At 48.7% G+C, this 23,260-nt stretch overlaps 1 protein-coding gene across 1 annotated transcript in view; it reads left to right on the top strand.

Moving 5' to 3' along the window:
- LOC115124083 (actin remodeling regulator NHS-like) overlaps window positions 1–18,805 on the top strand; it is a 102,465-nt gene extending 83,660 nt beyond the window's left edge. Inside the window, 4 exon segments of the mRNA XM_065009457.1 lie at window positions 10,335–12,284; window positions 12,287–13,429; window positions 14,038–14,152; window positions 14,371–18,805. Of these exon segments, the coding sequence (XP_064865529.1) occupies window positions 10,335–12,284; window positions 12,287–13,429; window positions 14,038–14,152; window positions 14,371–14,911 (3,749 nt within the window). The 3' untranslated portion in view covers window positions 14,912–18,805.
- The last annotated feature ends 4,455 nt before the right edge of the window (window positions 18,806–23,260 follow it).

Raw genomic sequence — 23,260 nt, 5'->3', positions numbered from 1 at the left:
TGACTCTCTGCCACTCCATTCTGTTACTCCATTCTGCCTGACTCTCTGCCACTCCATTCTGCCTGACTCTCTGCCACTCCATTCTGTTACTCCATTCTGCCTGACTCTCTGCCACTCCATTCTGCCAGACTCTCTGCCACTCCATTCTGTTACTCCATTCTGCCTGACTCTCTGGCACTCCATTCTGCCTGACTCTCTGCCACTCCATTCTGTTACTCCATTCTGCCTGACTCTCTGCCACTCCATTCTGTTACTCCATTCTGCCTGACTCTCTGCTACTCCATTCTGTTACTCCATTCTGCCTGACTCTCTGCCACTCCATTCTGTCAGACTCTCCCACTCCATTCTGTCAGACTCTCTGCCACTCCATTCTGCCTGACTCTCTGCCACTCCATTCTGTCAGACTCTCTGCCACTCCATTCTGCCTGAATCTCTGCCACTCCATTCTGTTACTCCATTCTGCCTGACTCTCTGCCACTCCATTCTGTTACTCCATTCTGCCTGACTCTCTGCCACTCCATTCTGCCTGACTCTCTGCCACGCCATTCTGCCTGACTCTCTGCCACTCCATTCTGTTACTCCATTCTGCCTGACTCTCTGCCACTCCATTCTGTTACTCCATTCTGCCTGACTCTCTGCCACTCCATTCTGTCAGACTCTCTGCCACTCCATTCTGTTACTCCATTCTGCCTGACTCTCTGCCACTCCATTCTGCCTGACTCTCTGCCACTCCATTCTGTTACTCCATTCTGCCTGACTCTCTGCCACTCCATTCTGTTACTCCATTCTGCCTGACTCTCTGCCACTCCATTCTGTTACTCCATTCTGCCTGACTCTCTGCCACTCCATTCTGTTACTCCATTCTGCCTGACTCTCTGCCACTCCATTCTGTTACTCCATTCTGCCTGACTCTCTGCCACTCCATTCTGCCTGACTCTCTGCCACTCCATTCTGCCAGACTCTCTGCCACTCCATTCTGCCTGACTCTCTGCCACTCCATTCTGTTACTCCATTCTGCCTGACTCTCTGCCACTCCATTCTGTTACTCCATTCTGCCTGACTCTCTGCTACTCCATTCTGTTACTCCATTCTGCCTGACTCTCTCCCACTCCATTCTGCCTGACTCTCTGCCACTCCATTCTGCCTGACTCTCTCCCACTCCATTCTGTCAGACTCTCTGCCACTCCATTCTGTTACTCCATTCTGCCTGACTCTCTGCCACTCCATTCTGTTACTCCATTCTGCCTGACTCTCTGCCACTCCATTCTGTTACTCCATTCTGCCTGACTCTCTGCCACTCCATTCTGTTACTCCATTCTGCCTGACTCTCTGCCACTCCATTCTGTTACTCCATTCTGCCTGACTCTCTGCCACTCCATTCTGCCTGACTCTCTGCCACTCCATTCTGCCTGACTCTCTGCCACTCCATTCTGCCAGACTCTCTGCCACTCCATTCTGCCTGACTCTCTGCCACTCCATTCTGTTACTCCATTCTGCCTGACTCTCTGCCACTCCATTCTGCCTGACTCTCTGCCACTCCATTCTGCCTGACTCTCTGCCACTCCATTCTGCCTGACTCTCTGCCACTCCATTCTGTTACTCCATTCTGCCTGACTCTCTGCTACTCCATTCTGTTACTCCATTCTGCCTGACTCTCTCCCACTCCATTCTGTCAGACTCTCTGCCACTCCATTCTGTTACTCCATTCTGCCTGACTCTCTGCCACTCCATTCTGTTACTCCATTCTGCCTGACTCTCTGCCACTCCATTCTGTTACTCCATTCTGCCTGACTCTCTGCTACTCCATTCTGTTACTCCATTCTGCCTGACTCTCTCCCACTCCATTATGTCAGACTCTCTGCCACTCCATTCTGTTACTCCATTCTGCCTGACTCTCTGCCACTCCATTCTGTTACTCCATTCTGCCTGACTCTCTGCCACTCCATTCTGCCTGACTCTCTGCCACTCCATTCTGCCAGACTCTCTGCCACTCCATTCTGCCTGACTCTCTGCCACTCCATTCTGTTACTCCATTCTGCCTGACTCTCTGCCACTCCATTCTGTTACTCCATTCTGCCTGACTCTCTGCTCCATTCTCCATTCTGTTACTCCTGTTATTCTGCCTGACTCTCTCCCACTCCATTCTGCCTGACTCTCTGCCACTCCATTCTGCCTGACTCTCTCCCACTCCATTCTGTCAGACTCTCTGCCACTCCATTCTGTTACTCCATTCTGCCTGACTCTCTGCCACTCCATTCTGTTACTCCATTCTGCCTGACTCTCTGCCACTCCATTCTGTTACTCCATTCTGCCTGACTCTCTGCCACTCCATTCTGTTACTCCATTCTGCCTGACTCTCTGCCACTCCATTCTGTTACTCCATTCTGCCTGACTCTCTGCCACTCTATTCTGCCTGACTCTCTGCCACTCCATTCTGCCAGACTCTCTGCCACTCCATTCTGCCTGACTCTCTGCCACTCCATTCTGTTACTCCATTCTGCCTGACTCTCTGCCACTCCATTCTGCCTGACTCTCTGCCACTCCATTCTGCCTGACTCTCTGCCACTCCATTCTGTTACTCCATTCTGCCTGACTCTCTGCCACTCCATTCTGCCTGACTCTCTGCCACTCCATTCTGCCTGACTCTCTGCCACTCCATTCTGTTACTCCATTCTGCCTGACTCTCTGCCACTCCATTCTGCCTGACTCTCTGCCACTCCATTCTGCCTGACTCTCTGCCACTCCATTCTGCCTGACTCTCTGCCACTCCATTCTGTTACTCCATTCTGCCTGACTCTCTGCCACTCCATTCTGCCTGACTCTCTGCCACTCCATTCTGCCTGACTCTCTGCCACTCCATTCTGCCTGACTCTCTGCCACTCCATTCTGTTACTCCATTCTGCCTGACTCTCTGCCACTCCATTCTGTTACTCCATTCTGCCTGACTCTCTGCCACTCCATTCTGTTACTCCATTCTGCCTGACTCTCTGCCACTCCATTCTGTTACTCCATTCTGCCTGACTCTCTGCTACTCCATTCTGTTACTCCATTCTGCCTGACTCTCTCCCACTCCATTCTGCCTGACTCTCTGCCACTCCATTCTGTTACTCCATTATGTCAGACTCTCTGCCACTCCATTCTGTTACTCCATTCTGCCTGACTCTCTGCCACTCCATTCTGTCAGACTCTCTGCCACTCCATTCTGTTACTCCATTCTGCCTGACTCTCTGCCACTCCATTCTGTTACTCCATTCTGCCTGACTCTCTGCCACTCCAATCTGTTACTCCATTCTGCCTGACTCTCTGCCACTCCATTCTGCCTGACTCTCTGCCACTCCATTCTGTTACTCCATTCTGCCTGACTCTCTGCTACTCCATTCTGTTACTCCATTCTGCCTGACTCTCTGCCACTCCATTCTGTCAGACTCTCTGCCACTCCATTCTGTTACTCCATTCTGCCTGACTCTCTGCCACTCCATTCTGTTACTCCATTCTGCCTGACTCTCTGCCACTCCAATCTGTTACTCCATTCTGCCTGACTCTCTGCCACTCCATTCTGCCTGACTCTCTGCCACTCCATTCTGTTACTCCATTCTGCCTGACTCTCTGCCACTCCATTCTGTTACTCCATTCTGCCTGACTCTCTGCCACTCCGTTCTGCCTGACTCTCTGCCACTCCATTCTGCCTGACTCTCTGCCACTCCATTCTGCCTGACTCTCTGCCACTCCATTCTGCCTGACTCTCTGCCACTCCATTCTGTTACTCCATTCTGTCAGACTCTCTGCCACTCCATTCTGTTACTCCATTCTGCCTGACTCTCTGCCACTCCATTCTGTTACTCCATTCTGTCAGACTCTCTGCCACTCCATTATGTTACTCCATTCTGCCTGACTCTCTGCCACTCCATTCTGCCTGACTCTCTGCCACTCCATTCTGTCAGACTCTCTGCCACTCCATTCTGTCAGACTCTCTGCCACTCCATTCTGTCAGACTCTCCCACTCCATTCTGTCAGACTCTCTGCCACTCCATTCTACCTGACTCTCTGCCACTCCATTCTGCCTGAATCTCTGCCACTCCATTCTGTTACTCCATTCTGCCTGACTCTCTGCCACTCCATTCTGTTACTCCATTCTGCCTGACTCTCTGCCACTCCATTCTGCCTGACTCTCTGCCACTCCATTCTGCCTGACTCTCTGCCACTCCATTCTGTTACTCCATTCTGCCTGACTCTCTGCTACTCCATTCTGTTACTCCATTCTGTCAGACTCTCCCACTCCATTATGTCAGACTCTCTGCCACTCCATTCTGTTACTCCATTCTGCCTGACTCTCTGCCACTCCATTCTGTCAGACTCTCTGCCACTCCATTCTGTTACTCCATTCTGCCTGACTCTCTGCCACTCCATTCTGTTACTCCATTCTGCCTGACTCTCTGCCACTCCAATCTGTTACTCCATTCTGCCTGACTCTCTGCCACTCCATTCTGCCTGACTCTCTGCCACTCCATTCTGTTACTCCATTCTGCCTGACTCTCTGCCACTCCATTCTGTTACTCCATTCTGCCTGACTCTCTGCCACTCCATTCTGCCTGACTCTCTGCCACTCCATTCTGCCTGACTCTCTGCCACTCCATTCTGCCTGACTCTCTGCCACTCCATTCTGCCTGACTCTCTGCCACTCCATTCTGTTACTCCATTCTGTCAGACTCTCTGCCACTCCATTCTGTTACTCCATTCTGCCTGACTCTCTGCCACTCCATTCTGTTACTCCATTCTGTCAGACTCTCTGCCACTCCATTCTGTCAGACTCTCTGCCACTCCATTCTACCTGACTCTCTGCCACTCCATTCTGCCTGAATCTCTGCCACTCCATTCTGTTACTCCATTCTGCCTGACTCTCTGCCACTCCATTCTGTTACTCCATTCTGCCTGACTCTCTGCCACTCCATTCTGCCTGACTCTCTGCCACTCCATTCTGCCTGACTCTCTGCCACTCCATTCTGTTACTCCATTCTGCCTGACTCTCTGCTACTCCATTCTGTTACTCCATTCTGTCAGACTCTCCCACTCCATTATGTCAGACTCTCTGCCACTCCATTCTGTTACTCCATTCTGCCTGACTCTCTGCCACTCCATTCTGTCAGACTCTCTGCCACTCCATTCTGTTACTCCATTCTGCCTGACTCTCTGCCACTCCATTCTGTTACTCCATTCTGCCTGACTCTCTGCCACTCCATTCTGTTACTCCATTCTGCCTGACTCTCTGCCACTCCATTCTGCCTGAATCTCTGCCACTCCATTCTGTTACTCCATTCTGCCTGACTCTCTGCCACTCCATTCTGTTACTCCATTCTGCCTGACTCTCTGCCACTCCATTCTGCCTGACTCTCTGCCACTCCATTCTGCCTGACTCTCTGCCACTCCATTCTGTTACTCCATTCTGCCTGACTCTCTGCTACTCCATTCTGTTACTCCATTCTGTCAGACTCTCCCACTCCATTATGTCAGACTCTCTGCCACTCCATTCTGTTACTCCATTCTGCCTGACTCTCTGCCACTCCATTCTGTCAGACTCTCTGCCACTCCATTCTGTTACTCCATTCTGCCTGACTCTCTGCCACTCCATTCTGTTACTCCATTCTGCCTGACTCTCTGCCACTCCATTCTGTTACTCCATTCTGCCTGACTCTCTGCCACTCCATTCTGCCTGAATCTCTGCCACTCCATTCTGTTACTCCATTCTGCCTGACTCCATTCTGTTACCCATTCTCCATTCTGTTACTCCATTCTGCCTGACTCTCTGCCACTCCATTCTGCCTGACTCTCTGCCACTCCATTCTGTTACTCCATTCTGCCTGACTCTCTGCTACTCCATTCTGTTACTCCATTCTGTCAGACTCTCCCACTCCATTATGTCAGACTCTCTGCCACTCCATTCTGTTACTCCATTCTGCCTGACTCTCTGCCACTCCATTCTGTCAGACTCTCTGCCACTCCATTCTGTTACTCCATTCTGCCTGACTCTCTGCCACTCCATTCTGTTACTCCATTCTGCCTGACTCTCTGCCACTCCATTCTGTTACTCCATTCTGCCTGACTCTCTGCCACTCCAATCTGTTACTCCATTCTGCCTGACTCTCTGCCACTCCATTCTGCCTGACTCTCTGCCACTCCATTCTGCCTGACTCTCTGCCACTCCATTCTGCCTGACTCTCTGCCACTCCATTCTGTTACTCCATTCTGCCTGACTCTCTGCCACTCCATTCTGCCTGACTCTCTGCCACTCCATTCTGTTACTCCATTCTGCCTGACTCTCTGCCACTCCAATCTGTTACTCCATTCTGCCTGACTCTCTGCCACTCCATTCTGCCTGACTCTCTGCCACTCCATTCTGTTACTCCATTCTGCCTGACTCTCTGCTACTCCATTCTGTTACTCCATTCTGCCTGACTCTCTGCCACTCCATTCTGCCTGACTCTCTGCCACTCCATTCTGTTACTCCATTCTGCCTGACTCTCTGCCACTCCATTCTGTTACTCCATTCTGCCTGACTCTCTGCCACTCCATTCTGCCTGACTCTCTGCCACTCCATTCTGCCTGACTCTCTGCCACTCCATTCTGCCTGACTCTCTGCCACTCCATTCTGCCTGACTCTCTGCCACTCCATTCTGTTACTCCATTCTGCCTGACTCTCTGCCACTCCATTCTGTCAGACTCTCTGCCACTCCATTCTGTTACTCCATTCTGTCAGACTCTCTGCCACTCCATTCTGTTACTCCATTCTGCCTGACTCTCTGCCACTCCATTCTGTCAGACTCTCTGCCACTCCATTCTGTTACTCCATTCTGCCTGACTCTCTGCCACTCCATTCTGTTACTCCATTCTGCCTGACTCTCTGCCACTCCATTCTGTCAGACTCTCTGCCACCAGATACTTCTTTCTATTGTTGTTATCTATTCGGTAACATTCCACAAGGAAATGTAATACATAAACACATACATTAAATAGCTCTGGTCTGGGAAATATGTGAAACCATTTTTATTTATCTGTGCTTAGTAGCCAAGGTTATATAGCTGCGCCATTAACTTGTTATTTTAGCAGACATGTATTTTAAGAATACAATGGAATATAACAGACCATTTTAGTTTCTCTTAGAATAAAAACCTTACTAAAACTGTTCAACCTTAGTGTAACATCAGTTCTAGTAAGTAATAAGCTACGGACCAGTTCTTCTGAAAAAGTGTGCACACGGGACAGCAATTCTTACACTATTGTTCTAAATTCAATCACCTTCTTCATCCTCATCATTAAATTATAATACATTTTGTCACCTCTGTTCAACAACTCTGTGCTCCAAAGGGATAGCCTAAAGAAACACTATAGGTTCATTAAATAATTGAAAGGAAAATGTTGATTTATTTATTAGTCTAGTGGATAGAAGTATTTTAGACACGCCGTGCCTTCAGAAAGTATTCAGACCCTTGGCTTTTTCCACATTTTGTTTCGTCACAGCCTTATTCTAAAATTGATTATGTACATTTTTTTTTTACTCAGCAAACACACAATACCCCACAATGACATCACAATATCTGTGATCCCACAATGACATCACAATACCCCACAATGACATCACAATACCCCATAATGACAAAGTGAAAACAGGTGTTTAGAATCTTTTTGCTGATTTACAGTATTCAGACCCTTTGCTATGAGACTTGTATTTGGAGCCCACCTGTGGTAAATTCAATTGATTGGACATGATTTGGAAAGGCACACACCTGTTTATATAAAGGCCCCACAGTTGACAATACATGTCAGACAAAAACCAAGCCATGAGGTTGAAGGAGTTGTCCGTAGAGTTCCGAGACAGGATTGTGTCGAGGCACAGATCTGGGGAAGGGTACCAAAACATTTCGGCAGCATTGAAGGTCCCCAAGAACACAGCGGCCTCCATCATTCTTAAATGGAAGAAGTTTGGAACCACCAAGACTCTTCCTAGAGCTGGCCGTCCGGCCAAATTGAGCAATCGTGAGGAGAAGGGCCTTGGTCAGGTAGGTGAACAAGAACCTGATGGTCACTCTGACAGATCTCCAGAGTTCCTCTGTGAAGATGGGAAAACCTTCCAGTAGGACAACCATCTCTGCAGCACTCCACCAATCAGGCCTTTATGGTAGAGTGGCCAGAAGGAAGCCACTCCTCAGTAAAAGTACAGAGATCTTTGATGAAAACCTGCTCCAGAGTGCTCAGGACCTCAGACTGTGGCAAAGGTTAACCTTCCAACAGGACAACAACACTAAGCACACAGCCAAGACAACGCAGGAGTGATCTCGGGACAAGTCTCTGAATGTCCTGAGTGGCCCAGCCGGAGCCCGGACCTGAACCAGATCGAACATATCTGGACACAACTGAAAATCACTGTGCAGCAATGCTCCCCATCCAACCTGACAGAGCTTGAGAGGACCTGCAGAGAAGAATGGGAGAAACTCTCCATCCATCCTGACAGAGCTTGAGAGGATCTGCAGAGAAGAATGGGAGAAACTCTCCATCCATCCTAACAGAGCTTGAGAGGATCTGCAGAGAAGAATGGGAGAAACTCCCCAAATACAGGTGTGCCAACCTTGTAGTGTCATACCCAAGAAGACTGATGGCTGTAATCGCTCCCAGAGATGCTTCAACAAAATACTGAGTAAAAGGTCTGAATACTTATGTAAATGTGATATTTCATTATATTTTAGCAAAAATGTCTAAACCTGTTTTTACAGGTTAGGCTGTAACTTAACAAAATGTGGAAAAAGTAGAGTCTGAATACTTTCTGAATGCAATGTGTCATGTGACCCTCATGTTAGGCCTCATGTAAAATCCTTGTCGAAAGTGCAAAGTTTGCATGACAAACAGGTGCTGTTAGATTACATTTATCTGCCTGTTTGGAACAGTGTAAACAACACTACACAAATGAGAAGTAATACCAGTCTGTTCTAATCTTGTAACAAAATTGTAAAGCCTTTACTATAGAAAAGTTTAACAGCCGGATTTGTCCAATTGCTTTATCTGACATTTTGCTGTTGACTTTATAATGCAGGGTTAAAGATGGAGAAAACACCTGTCTCCGGATTACATCTTCAAACTTAAGGGCAACCATGGCATCCGACAGGAGATGCACCCTTCCATGAATGATGTATACGGTTAAGATAGTCAAGCTAGCTACATTTTCAGATATTGGTTAGCTACCTGCTACGTCATGAGTTGGGATTATGGTTAATCTTTTTAGCTAGCTACATGTCTTAACAAAAGACTCTACTATGCAGCTAACCATTTTGGGTGTGTTTTGTAAATTCAGTCTGGCCTCCTGTCTCACTCCGACCCTCTCCTCCTGTCTAATTCTGACCCTAACCCACTCCTCCTGTGTCTAACTCTGACCCACTCCTCCTGTGTCTAACTCTGACCCCTCCTCCTGTGTCTCTGACCCTGACCCAGTTTCGTTGTTTCCTGCGTCGGACCCTGACCCCTCCTCCTGTGTCGGACCCTGACCCCTCCTCCTGTGTCGGACCCTGACCCCTCCTCCTGTGTCGGACCCTGACCCCTCCTCCTGTGTCGGACCCTGACCCCTCCTCCTGTGTCCTGACCCCTCCTCCTGTGTCTAACTCTGACCCACTCCTCCTGTGTCTAACTCTGACCCACTCCTCCGGTGTCTCTGACCTGGTGTCTCCTCCTGCGCCTGACCCTGACCCAGTTTTGTTGTTTCCTGCGTCGGACCCTGACCCCTCCTCCTGTGTCTAACTCTGACCCACTCCTCCTGTGTCTAACTCTGACCCCTCCTCCTGTGTCCCTGACCCAGTTTTGTTGTTTCCTGCGTCGGACCCTGACCCCTCCTCCTGTGTCGGACCCTGACCCCTCCTCCTGTGTCGGACCCTGACCCCTCCTCCTGTGTCGGACCCTGACCCCTCCTCCTGTGTCGGACCCTGACCCCTCCTCCTGTGTCGGACCCTGACCCCTCCTCCTGTGTCGGACCCTGACCCCTCCTCCTGTGTCGGACCCTGACCCCTCCTCCTGTGTCGGACCCTGACCCCTCCTCCTGTGTCGGACCCTGACCCCTCCTCCTGTGTCGGACCCTGACCCCTCCTCCTGTGTCCTGACCCCTCCTCCTGTGTCTAACTCTGACCCCTCCTCCTGTGTCTAACTCTGACCCACTCCTCCGGTGTCTCTGACCTGGTGTCTCCTCCTGCGCCTGACCCTGACCCAGTTTTGTTGTTTCCTGCGTCGGACCCTGACCCCTCCTCCTGTGTCTAACTCTGACCCCTCCTCCTGTGTCTAACTCTGACCCTCTCCTCCTCCAGATTCTGATGAGTCTCCGGGCGCCAGAGAGCGGACAGTGGTTGTCTGTAGCGAGGACCTGTGCTGTCGTCTGAACACCAAGAAGGACTCTGGCTGCCAGACTGAAGATTTCCTGGTCTGCGCGCCGTCCCACTGGAGGGTCCAGTACCAGCGTGGTCAGCAGGGGGTCAGCTCCACCCTCGTCCCGCTGTCCCTCTCCACTGGGAACATCTCCTCACTACCTGACACTTCGGAGCACAACAACGCCATGTTCTCCTCTTCGCTGGGGGTACGCCTGCGGTCACGCAGCCAGCCAAGGGAGGGGAGGAGACTGATTGAGGTTCACCACCACAGTGAGGAAGAGGAGCTGTCTCCTTCCGAGACTGATGACTTCCTGTCTGGGTTGGGGGAGCTGAAGGAGAAGTGGGGGGAGGGTGCAGATGACCAGTCCCAGCCGGACCACCCTCTGGCCAGTCTGAAGCACCAGCAGCGCACTGGCAGCCCCTGGCTTGAGAGGGGCCAATCCCGCCTCCCCCGGAAGGTTGACATGGGGAGCTGTGAGATGTCCTCCAGCTCAGATACCTTCTCCAGTCCGCTCCACTCTACATCCACCAGGCGGGTTGTTGGGTGTCAGATGGACCATAAAGACGACCACCAATCTTCTAGTGGGAACTGGAGCGGCAGCAGCTCAACATGCCCTTCCCACACCTCTGAGACCCTCCCCCCGGCTGCCTCCCCCCGGCTCACTGGCTCCTCCCACTGTGACTCGGAGCTGTCGCTGAACACCGACCCCCACGCTACAGATGACCCCGCCCCCGCCCTCATCCTGGACCCATACCATACAGACCGGCAGCTGGACGATGCAGGGGTCAGCATGGCTAGTGATGGGGAGTGGAGTTACCCCCACCCTGACTCCAGGCTCCATGACTTCAGCCCTGAGCGCTCCAGAGAGGGGGAGGGGAGTCTGGGGTACCCCAGCTTTACCAGCATGGCTACCTGTGACAGCTTCATTACAGACAAGCCTCCTTCTGAGAAGGCTGACACTGTATCATACTACTCCATAGACAATGAAGGATACTACACCTCCATGCACTTTGACTGTGGTCTGAAAGGGAGCAAGAGCTTCATGTATAACTACTCTGACTGTGGACAGGAGCACATGACTCTGGGGAGACGCTGTCTGACATTGAGGAAACCTAAGGCCAAGCCCTCTGCCCCCAGACGCAGCTCCTCACTAAGGAAGATCAGCGGGGTGGGGAATTCTCCCGATGACACCGAACCAAAGAACCGCAGCGAACAGCAAAGAAAGTCATGTTCCCGAGAGAGGAGGTTACAGCTGGACCTAGAGGGCTCCCTGGGCCACCCTAACCTCCACCCTGCTCTGGGAGGGGAGGTGGGCTTGGGGAGGTTACAGTTGGACCTAGAGGGCTCCCTGGGCCACCCTAACCTCCACCCTGCTCTGGGCCACCTGGAGGACCCTGTTCTGGGAGGGGAGGTGGGCTTGGAGCAAGACCCTCTGGAGCCCCTATTGGCCCTCGAGACCTGGCGGAGGGAGGACACCGAGGAGATGCCGGACTCCGGCCTGTTTGGTTCCTCTGACAGAGGCTCCTATAAAGATGAGGGAGCTGTCCAGTCAGACTATGCAGATCTCTGGCTTGTGAATGACTTGAAGTCAAACACTGATCCCTATCGCTCTCTGTCTAACTCCTCCACTGCTACCGGTACTACTGTTATAGAATGCATAAAGTCTCAGGAGAGTTCAGAGTCCCAGACCTCCCAGTCAGGATCCACCCCCTCACTGCCATCAGTAGAAGACTTCAAGATGTCCTCCCTGCCCTCAGTAGAAGGGGACTTCAAGATGTCCTCTCCAGAGAGGCTGGCTGGCTTAGTGTCACCATCTAGTGGCTACTCCAGCCAATCCGAGACCCCCACCTCTTCCTTTCCCTGTGCCTTCTTCCCCAGTCCCCTGTCACCCACCAATCAAAGAGGAAGCCCAAGATTCCAGAGAGGAAGTCCTCTCTGTCCATCACCTCCACCAGAGATCTGGAGCTGCCAGTCATCCCCCCCAGCCACCAGAACCTCAGTGCCCTTTACAGTCCTAACCCTACCAGCCCTCCTCCAGTCTCTACCAAGCCCCCAGGCCACAGGAACCAGCTCTACCTCCTGCAGCAAAGCAAGCAGACGGCAGCGGCATCGGCCAGGGCTGAGGCCAGAGTGGCAACCGAGACCTCCAGCAGTCTTCCCATGACCATTACCCCCACCGTGCTGCACTCAGTCCAGCTGAGGTCTGTGGGGAAGCAAGGAGAGGGGAGCCCGGCCCGGCCCCGCCCAGATGTTGCCACCAGACCCAAGTGTCCCACTGTGAACATCAGCCCCCCTTCCAGCAGCAGGTCCCCTGAGTCTACAACCAGGAAGCCTCCAGCCTACAACTCCCAGGTTCCCCCCTCTCAACAGTACTGTGAGTCACTGTTGGCCCCCAGTGAAGGCCCCGTCCCTAGGGACCCAGCAGGTCGCAGTAGTGTGAGGTACAGGCAGGACAGACACCCTGCTGAAGCCCAGTGGCGTACCACCGCCTTCAGACAGCCTGTAGACCAAACATTGGCAGACCAGGAGAGACTACCAGACCAGGAGAGACTACCAGACCAGGAGAGACTGCCAGGCCAGGAGAGACTGCCAGGCCAGGAGAGACTGCCAGGCCAGGAGAGACTGCCAGGCCAGGAGAGACTGCCAGACCAGGAGAGACTGGCAGAAGAGGACCATACCATCAGAAACCAACACCAGCCCCTCCTAGACCAGCCCCTCCTAGACCAACAGTCCCTGCTAGACCAGGAGGTCTGCCAGAGGGGGGCTCAGTCCACAGGGGTGACCCCAGGTCAGGAGGTAGAGGAACAGAAAGCTCTATTCCCTGGGAGTAGCAGCAGTCTGGAGGCAGAACAGTACCGACCACTACCACCTGAGCCATCTGAACTACAGAGACCTGAAGACCTTTCAGTGTTTCCTGGTCAGCACAGCTTAGCCACAACATCAGAGAGTCGAGACGAAGTGCCTGTTAAAAGTTATCAGTCGGAAACATTGCAAGCTTATCCAATCAGCGATGTGGCTGGCAGACAAGAGGAGTGTAAGTCTTCAGGAGTTCCAACCATTAGTGCCTCTCAGGATAGCAGCAGGAAGGAGTAGAGGAAGGATCTACCTCCACACCAGGGTCACCCCAGACACCGAGACTGCCCCAGACGCAGAGACTGCCCCAGACACCCACTGCCCCCGACGCAGAGACTGCCCCCGACGCAGAGACTGCCCCCGACGCAGAGACTGCCCCCGACGCAGAGACTGCCCCCGACGCACCCACTGCCCCAGACGCCCCCTGCCCCAGACGCCCCCTGCCCCAGACACCCCAAACACAATGCAGGGCTACTGCCCCAGACGCCCCCTGCCCCAGACGCCCCTGCCCCAGACGCCCCTGCCCCAGACACCCCAAACACAATGCAGGGCTACTGCCCCAGACACCCCCTGCCCCAGACACCCCCTGCCCCAGACACCCCCTGCCCAATGCAGGGCGACTGCAGTAAAGTTGAAACATCAGACAGCCGTTCAACTGTTGCTGTCATTGACTAGAAGGAAATCTTTAAAAAATAGTCCAGACGCTCTCTTATATTAAGGATTGTGAGATGCCTTTAAACCAATCAAGCTTTGTCTTGTACATTCATCCAGCCCACCCCTGTTTTCCAGATTCCAGACCCAGTGACAACTCTATCTTTTCTCTGAGTGAGGAGGCTGAGGGTGACGTCTTCCTGTCGCCCACCAAGGCTTGCACTACAGAGGAGCTGTTTGCCATGATACACAGGTGGGTTTCTGGTGACAGTTTGATTTGTCACTAAGCTAAAACCTTGTTTTGCCAGAAAGAAACACAGGTGCTCTAACTGTTACAAATGTAACTCTGTTATCCAGAACCCCTGTTCTGTTCTGTTAACCATAACCCTAACCCAAAGTTCTGTTTACACCCAGTCCTAACTACTGTTCCGTTACACCCAGTCCTAACCACTATTCCACTCTCCTTCATAGATCCAGGAGAAAAGTTCTAGGTAGGAAGGACTCTGGAGAGTTAAGTGCTCGGAGCAGTCTGTGTGCCCCAGTCACCCCACCTGGCAACACTATGACTTCTCTGGTGAACTCCAGCACCCCAACCACCCCCACTGGCCCCCAGAAGGCCCCGGGGCCCATCTACCGCAGCATGAAGAAGTCCAGCACCTCCCACGAGGAGTTTAAACTTTTACTCCTGAAGAAAGGCAGCCGATCAGATTCCAGCTATCGCATGTCAGCCACAGAAATCCTGAAGAGCCCCATCAGCCCCAATGCCCCTGGAGACCCCCTTACTGAGAAGCCCCTCTCCCCTCCGCCAGGCACAGAGAAGCTCCCCAGCCCCTTCACAGAGGGCTTCTCTCCTAAAGGCCTGTCCACTGCAGCCTGTTCCAGACAGAGCCGATCCCGCATCCCTCCTCCACCCATCAGCAGCCGCTACAGCATCCGCAGCAGGCAGCACCCAGCCCCCATGCAGGCCATCTCAGAGGGCGAGACGGAGAACTCAGACAGGAGCCCTTCCTAACATACAGCACCTTCCACCTTTCAGAAATGTAAAACAGAGGAACATCTTAAGGTTTTAGAACACATAGTAGAGAACAACTGGACCAGAATGACTTAGAATATTTTAACTAACTATTTATAATACGGTATGTATTTCTGCTTTTAGATTTTGGTATTGAAGGAAAACTGAGACTTAAGAACAGAATTGAGAGAGAGAAACTTCTGTAGCTATGTTCTATTGAAAAAAAGAAATGCTTTTTAAACTGTTTGGAAAGTAAACCGGAATATGTACTGTGCTATATGAAGGCTGTTTTTCTATCAAGGCAAAACCTTGTGTTGTCGCTCTACAGAAAATACATGGGTATCTTCCATTGTAACCGTAACCCTTTTTGTGATATTGCTGGAAAATTCCACATGTATAGAATATATCGGTATAATGAGATTTACAGTATAATATATTCACTTTTCACTAATGGTGTAAAAGTTGTGAAATACCTTAGAATAACACAGTATGAGTCATAATACCCATAAAGGATGGCAGTCAAACAGGTAAAATGGTTCGTTTTTCCATCATTCATTTTTCCCATAGAAACATGGGAAATAAGGGCTGTGTTTCGTGGCCTTATTTCTATTGCAGCATGTTGGATGACTGTCATTCATATTCCATTCACCCAGTTCAATGTTACTTCAATAGGTTTAGGATACTACATGATACTCTGATTTTCCCTATACCCATTATGAGGTTGCTACACCCTAGCCTATCAATTAAAGTTTTCAACGTAGGTGTACACAGGCCGAGAGAGAACTTTGAGATGATGGTGACCCATGGGCAGACAGTGACCCATGGGCAGACAGTGACCCATGGGCAGACAGTGATCCATGGGCAGACAGTGACCCATGGACAGACAGTGACCCATGGGCAGACAGTGACCCATGGGCAGACAGTGACCCATGGGCAGACAGTGACCCATGGACAGACAGTGACCCATTCAATACCACCTTGCACACTCCTGCCTGCATCTAGCTGTTCTAGGGTGTAATCATTGGTCCAACATCTAGCTGTTCTAGGGTGTAATCATTGGTCCAACATCTAGCTGTTCTAGGGTGTAATCATTGGTCCAACATTTGCAAACAAGAGTTTCTATTGGACAAATTAATGTATTTTATCCCGGTTTTGTTTACATCCGTTTTAAAGAAACATTTTTCAACAGAATCGTCAGAATGAATACATCCCTGATCACACATAAACACAGTTCACTTTCATAGCAGCCACGTTGTATTCATTCTAGCCTCTATGCACTCTCCTCCTCTCACCTTTTTCCTTCGCTTGTGGACTTCAAATGAACAACACATCAGTTGTATTTGACAAAAGCAAAAAAAAACTTTCCAAGCCATACCATGTCATAACCGCTACACACAGCCTACATCGTTGTCCCCATATTAACTAAAGTAACATCCTAGTCAACTTAGCTCATATATTAGCTCATATAACTAATGTGTTAGCAAACCAGCTACAATCATGCAGTAACGTTAGTGTTTAGTCAGTAAGCAGTTAGACCGTCGGGGCCCCGGTGGCAATACATTACCAATACCAAAAGCTTACCTTGACTTGAGTTCCAGTGTTGTGTTGGATATTCATAGCCAGCTAGCCAACATAGCATCCCTCTGTTTGAGTAACTAAACTAGCCAGCTACATTTACTAGCTAAGTGAAACTAAGAACAAATGTATTTGTTAAACTGTTGTCTCTCTCTCGGAGACAACTACTCACCACATTTTATGCACTGCAGCGCTAACTAGCTGTAGCTTATGCTTTCAGTACTAGATTCATTCTCTGATCCTTTGATTGGGTGGACAACTTGTCAGTTCATGCTGCATGAGCTCTGATAGGTTGAAGGACGTTCTCCGGAAGTTGTCATAACTGTAAGTCTATGGAAGGGGGTGAGAACTAAGAGCCTCCTAGGTTTTTTATTGTAGTCAATGTACCAAGAGGAGGACGGAAGCTAGCTGTCCTCCGGCTACACCATGGTGCTACCCTACAGAGTGCTATTGAGGCTACTGTAGACCTTCATTGCAAAACTGTGTTTTAATCAATTTTTCTTGATGGGAATATATTTAGAATAGTTTTATCTAAAAAGGATAACTTTTTCAATGTTTTACAATTTTTTATATAATTCACTGAGGAGGATGGTCCTCCCCTTCCTCCTCCGAGGAGCCTCCACTGGTTGAAGGCTGTACTGTCGTGACGTTTTGATAACCGTTTAAATCTCTTTAGGACAAGGTGACTTTTGTCAATATATTTGCTTGTATTTACTCCCCCAAAATGAAATGCTAATTACAATAGCTGCTAATGTGGCTATCATAAAGAACAACAAATGCCTTGATGATATGGACGAGACAACCGAATCGAGGCAGAGAATCTCTGGATTAACCATTTAATGTTAGCTAAATGTAGTAATGAATACATTGGCTAAATTTGAACGGTCTTGTGCAAGTTTTACATTGACACAATACCTGTTAGCGAAGGTGTCAGCTAGCGGTGATGTGCAGGGATTTGTAGTTTTGCATGACGTCTACTTTGATGCTGATTAGCATTTTCTAATCTGAGAGTGAATAAATGTGAATATTGATGAGTATTGATAAGTATTGATGAGTATTGATAAGTCACCCTGTCCTAGAGAGATTTACACGGTAATCAAAACGTCACGCCATGGTAAGTCTACACGAAACACAGCCCTTGTTTTAAGGGTTTCTAAAATCCCCTATGGGGAAAATGTATGGTAGAAAAACGATTGGAACCATTTTCCTGTTTGACCACTAGGATTTATGGGTATTATGACACTGCCACTGTGGGACTCTAAGTCTATGGCATATGTCTTGCTTTTTAATAAATATTATTCCTCTACTATAAATCTAATAAATAGTAGCCTAGTCCACATTTCCTCTGGTTCAGCAGAATACAGTACTACTGTAGTACAATATATATATATATATATATATATATATGTGTATTTATATATATCACACACATATGTGTGTATATATATATGTGTGTGTGTGTGTGTGTATATATATATATGTGTGTGTGTTTGTGTGTATATATATATATATATATGTATATATATATGTGTATATATATATATATGTGTATATGTATATATGTGTGTGTGTGTATGTATGTATGTGTGTATATATATATATATATATATATATTCACATCAGAACAGTCTCAATTTGTCGGGGCATGGACTCTACAAGGTGTTGAAAGCGTTCCACAGGGATGCATGTCCATGTTGACTACAATCCTTCGCGTAGTTGAGTTGACTGGATGTCCATTGGACCATTCTTGATACACACATGAGACTGTTGAGTGTGAAAAACCCAGCAGCGTTGCAGTTCTTGACACACTCAAACTGGTGAACCTGGTACCAACTGCCAAACCTCGTTCAAAGGCACTTAAATATTTAGTCTTGCCCATTCACCATCTGAATGGCACACAATCCACGTCTCAATTGTCTCAGGCTAAAGAAGGATTCCCCTTCATCTACATTGAGGTGAATGTGACATCAATAAGTTTTTTTTTAACCTGGATTCAGCTAGTCAGTGTCATGGGAAGAGCAGGTGTTTCTAATGTTTTGTACACTCAGTTTATATTTTAGTTACATTACAGTGCCTTAAGTATTCAGACTCCTTGACTTTTTCCACATAATTGTTAGGTTACAGCCTTATTCTAAAATTAAATCGTTTTTTTTTCTCAATCTACACACAGTACTCCATAATGACAAAGAAATATTTGCTAATTTATATACACTGAGTGCACAATTATTAGGCAAATTGTATTCCTCGGGAAAAGTTTTATTGTTGAGCAAACACAATGCTCTCAGTCAATACAAAATGTTATTAAACCTCAAACCTGAATGTTTTGTCTGTCTCTGGAATATATGTGTGCCGAATTATTAGGCAACTAAATTACAAAAATATTGTCTCCCAAATTACTTGGTTTGTCAATGTTTTGAGTAAGTGTAACAAATATGTAACACAAAATGACAAATAACATTTTTGGCCTTTCAGAATTATTCAGTGACCAATATAGCCACCCTTCTTTTCAATAACTGCCATGAGTGTTTCATCCATGGAGTCTGTCAGTTGATTGATCTGTTCACGATCAACTTTCGCTTTAGCAGCAACCACAGCCTCCCAAATGCTGTTCAAATAGGTGTCTTCCCTCACTGTAAAGCTCACGTTTGAGAAGGACCCACAAGTTCTCAATAGGATTTAAGTCAGGTGAGGAAGGGGGCCATGTCATTTTTCGGGCATCTTTGAGGCCCTTGCTGGCTAGCCAAGCAGTGGAGTACTTGGATGCATGTGATGGAGCATTGTCCTGCATAAAGATCATGGCCTTCTTGAATGCTGAGGACTTCTTCCTGTACCACTGCTTGAAGGGGTCTTCCAGAAACTGGCAGTAGGTTTGGGAGTTGAGTTTCAGTCTGTCTTCAACCCCAAAAGGTCCAACTACCTCATCCTTAATGATGGCACCCCATACCAGTACCCCTCCTCCACCATGCTGGCGCCTGACTCGAAGTGATGCCCTGTGCCCATTACTGATGCAGCCAGCACCCATCCATCTGGTCCATCAATCAATCAGCTGCTGTACAGTGATCAGTAAGCTGCTCTGACAGCTGAGGCTTAAAGTTAGAGAGGGAGATACAAGTCTCCAACTTCAACGATTTTTGCAGTTCATTCCAGTCATTGGGAGCAGAGAACTGGAAGAAAAAGGCGGCCAAAGGCTTTGGGGATGTCCAGTGGAATATACCTGCTGGAGCACGTGCTACGGGTGAATGTGGCTATGGTGACCAGTGAGCTGAGATAAGGCGGGGCTTTACCTAGCAAAGACTTATAGATGACCTGGAGCCAGTGGGTTTGGCGATGAATATGTAGTGAGGGGCAGCCAACTAGAGCATACAGGTCACAGTGGTGAGTAGTATACGGGGCTTTAGTGACAAAACGGATGGCACTGTGATAGACTGCATCTGAGTAGAGTGTTGGGGGCTATTTAGTAAATGACATCGCCGAAGTCAAGGATCTGTAGGATGGTCAGTTTTACAATGGTATGTTTGGCAGCATGAGTGAAGGAGGCTTTGTTGCAAAATAGGAAGCCAATTCTAGATTTAATTTTGGATTGGAATTGCTTAATGTGAATCTGGAAGGAGAGTTTACAGTCTAACCAGACAGCTAGGTATTTGTAGTTGTCCACATATTCTAAGTCAGAACCACATATTCTAAGTCAGAGTAGTGATACTAGTCGGTCGGACAGGTGCGGGCAACGATCGTTTGAAGTGCATGCATTTAGTTTTACTAGCATTTAAGAGCAGTTGGAGGCCACAGAAGGAGAGTTGTACGGCATTGAAGCTCGTTTGGAGGTTTGTTAACACAGTGTACAAAGAAGGGCCAGAAGTATACAGAATAGTGTCGTCTGTGTAGAGGTGGATCAGAGAATCACCAGCAGCAAGAACGACATCATTGATGTATACAGAGAAGAGAGTCAGCCCAAGAATTGAACCCTGTGGCATCCCCATAGAGACTGCCAGAGGTCCGGACAACAGGCCCTCCGATTTGACACACTGAATATCTGAGAAGTAGTTGGTGAACCAGGCGAGGCAATCATTTGAGAAACCAAGGCTATTGAGTCTGCCGATAACTATGCGGTGATTGACAGAGTCGAAAGCCTTGGCCAGGTCGATTAAGACTGCTGCACAGTAATGTCTCTTATCGATGGCGGTTATGATATCGTTTAGGACCTTGAGCGTGGCTGAGGTGCACCCATGACCAGCTCGGAAACCAGATTGCATAGTGGAAAAGGTACTGTGGGATTCGAAATGTTCAGTGATCTGTTTAACTTGACTTTCGAAGATTTTAGAAAGGCAGCACAGGATGGATATAGGTCTATAACAGTTTGGGTCTAGAGTGTCTCCCCCTTTTAAGAGGGGGATGACCGCGGCAGCTTTCCAATCTTTGGGGATCTCAGACGATACGAAAGAGAGGTTGAGAATAGGCTAGTAATAGGGGTTGCAACAATTTCGTTGGATCATTTTAGAAAGAGAGGGTCCATATTGTCTAGTCCAGCTGATTTGTAGGGATCCAGATTTTGCCTCTCTTTCAGAACATCAGCTGTCTGGATTTGGGTGAAGGAGAAGTGAGGGGGGATTTGGGCAAGTTGCTGCAGGGGGTGCTGAGCTGTTGGCCGGGGTAGAGGAAGCCAGGTGGAAAGCATGGCCAGCTGTAGAAAAATGCTTACTGAAACGATCATAGATTTATCGGTAGTGACAGTGTTTCCTAGCCTCGGTGCAGTGGGCAGATGGGAGGAGGGGCTCTTGTTCTCCATGGACTTTACAGTGTCCCAAAACGTTTTGGAATTAGTGCTACAAGATGCAAGTTTATGTTTGAAAAGGCTAGCCTTTGCTTTCCTAACTGACTGAGTATATTGGTTCCTGACTTCCCTGAAAAGTTGCATATTGCCGGGACTATTCAATGCTACGCCACAGGATGTTTTTGTGCTGGTCAAGGGCAGTCAGGTCTGGGGTGAACCAAGGTCTATATCTGTTCTTAGTTCTACATTTTTTGAATGGGGCTTATTTAAGATGGTGAGGAAAGCACTTTTGAAGAGCAACCAGGCATCCTCTACTTACGGAATGAGGTCAATATCCTTCCAGGATACCCGGGCCAGGTCGATTAGAAAGGTCTGCACGCTGAAGTGTTTTAGGGAGCGTCTGAGATCCTGGTTGAAGACAGCAGAGGTGTATTTAAAGAGCAAGTTGGTCAGGATGATATCTAAGAGCGTGCCCATGGTTACGGATTTGGGGTTTTTACCTGGTAGGTTCCTTGATAATTTGTGTAAGATTGCGGGCATTTAGCTTAGAATGTAGGACAGCCGGGGTGTTAAGCATATCCCAGTTTAGGTCACCTAACAGTACGAACTCTGAAGATAGATGGGCAATCAGTTCACATATGGTGTCCAGGGCACAGCTGGGGGCCGAGGGGGGTCTATAAACAAGCGGCAACGGTGAGATACTTGTTTCTGGAAAGGTGGATGTTTAAAATTAGAAGCTCGAATTGTTTGGGGTACAGACCTGGATTGTATGACAGAACTCTGCAGGCTGTCTCTGCAGTAGATTGGGTACAGACCTGGATAGTATGACAGAACTCTGCAGGCTGTCTCTGCAGCAGATTGGGTACAGACCTGGATAGTATGACAGAACTCTGCAGGCTGTCTCTGCAGCAGATTGGGTACAGACCTGGATAGTATGACAGAACTCTGCAGGCTGTCTCTGCAGTAGATTGGGTACAGACCTGGATAGTATGACAGAACTCTGCAGGCTGTCTCTGCAGTAGATTGGGTACAGACCTGGATTGTATGACAGAACTCTGCAGGCTGTCTCTGCAGTAGATTGGGTACAGACCTGGATTGTATGACAGAACTCTGCAGGCTGTCTCTGCAGTAGATTGGGTACAGACCTGGATTGTATGACAGAACTCTGCAGGCTGTCTCTGCAGTAGATTGGGTACAGACCTGGATTGTATGACAGAACTCTGCAGGCTATCTCTGCAGTAGATTGGGCACAGACCTGGATAGTATGACAGAACTCTGCAGGCTGTCTCTGCCGTAGATTGGGTACAGACCTGGATTGTATGACAGAACTCTGCAGGCTGTCTCTGCCGTAGATTGCAACTCCGCCCCCTTTGGCAGTTCTATCTTGTTGGAAGATGTTATAGTGAGGGATGGACATTTCATGGTTTTTGGTGGCCTTCCTAAGCCAGGATTCAGACACGGCAAGGACATCAGGGTTGATGGAGTGTGCTAAAGCAGTGAATAAAACAAACTTAGGGAGGAGGCTTCTAATGTTTACATGCATAAAACCAAGGTTTTCACGGTTACAAAAGTCAACAAATGAAAGCGCCAGGGGATTGGCAGTGGTGCTGGGGGCTACAGGGCCTGGGTTAACCTCTATATCACCAGAGGAACAGAGGAGTATGATAAGGGTACAGCTAAAGGCTATAAGAACTGGTCGTCTAGTGCGTTAGGAACAGAGAGTAAAAGGAGCAGGTTTCTGGGTGCGGAAGAATAGATGTAAGGCATAATGTACAGACAAGGGTATGGTAGAATGTGAGTACAGTGGAGGTAAACCTAGGCATTGAGTGACGAGGAGAGAGGTTTTGTCTCTAGTGGCACCAGTTAAGCCAGGTGAGGGGTGGAACAACAGGGCTTTCTAAGGCATATCGGGCAGTGCTAGTGGCTCGAAGGTGAAATAAGACAATAATCACTAACCAAAACAGCCAATCTATCTACCTCATCCCCATACTGTATTAATTTATCTT

The sequence above is a fragment of the Oncorhynchus nerka genome, linkage group LG25 (genome assembly GCF_034236695.1).
Source record: "Oncorhynchus nerka isolate Pitt River linkage group LG25, Oner_Uvic_2.0, whole genome shotgun sequence".
NCBI lineage: Eukaryota > Metazoa > Chordata > Actinopteri > Salmoniformes > Salmonidae > Oncorhynchus > Oncorhynchus nerka.
This window is presented reverse-complemented; position numbering and strand designations above follow the sequence as displayed.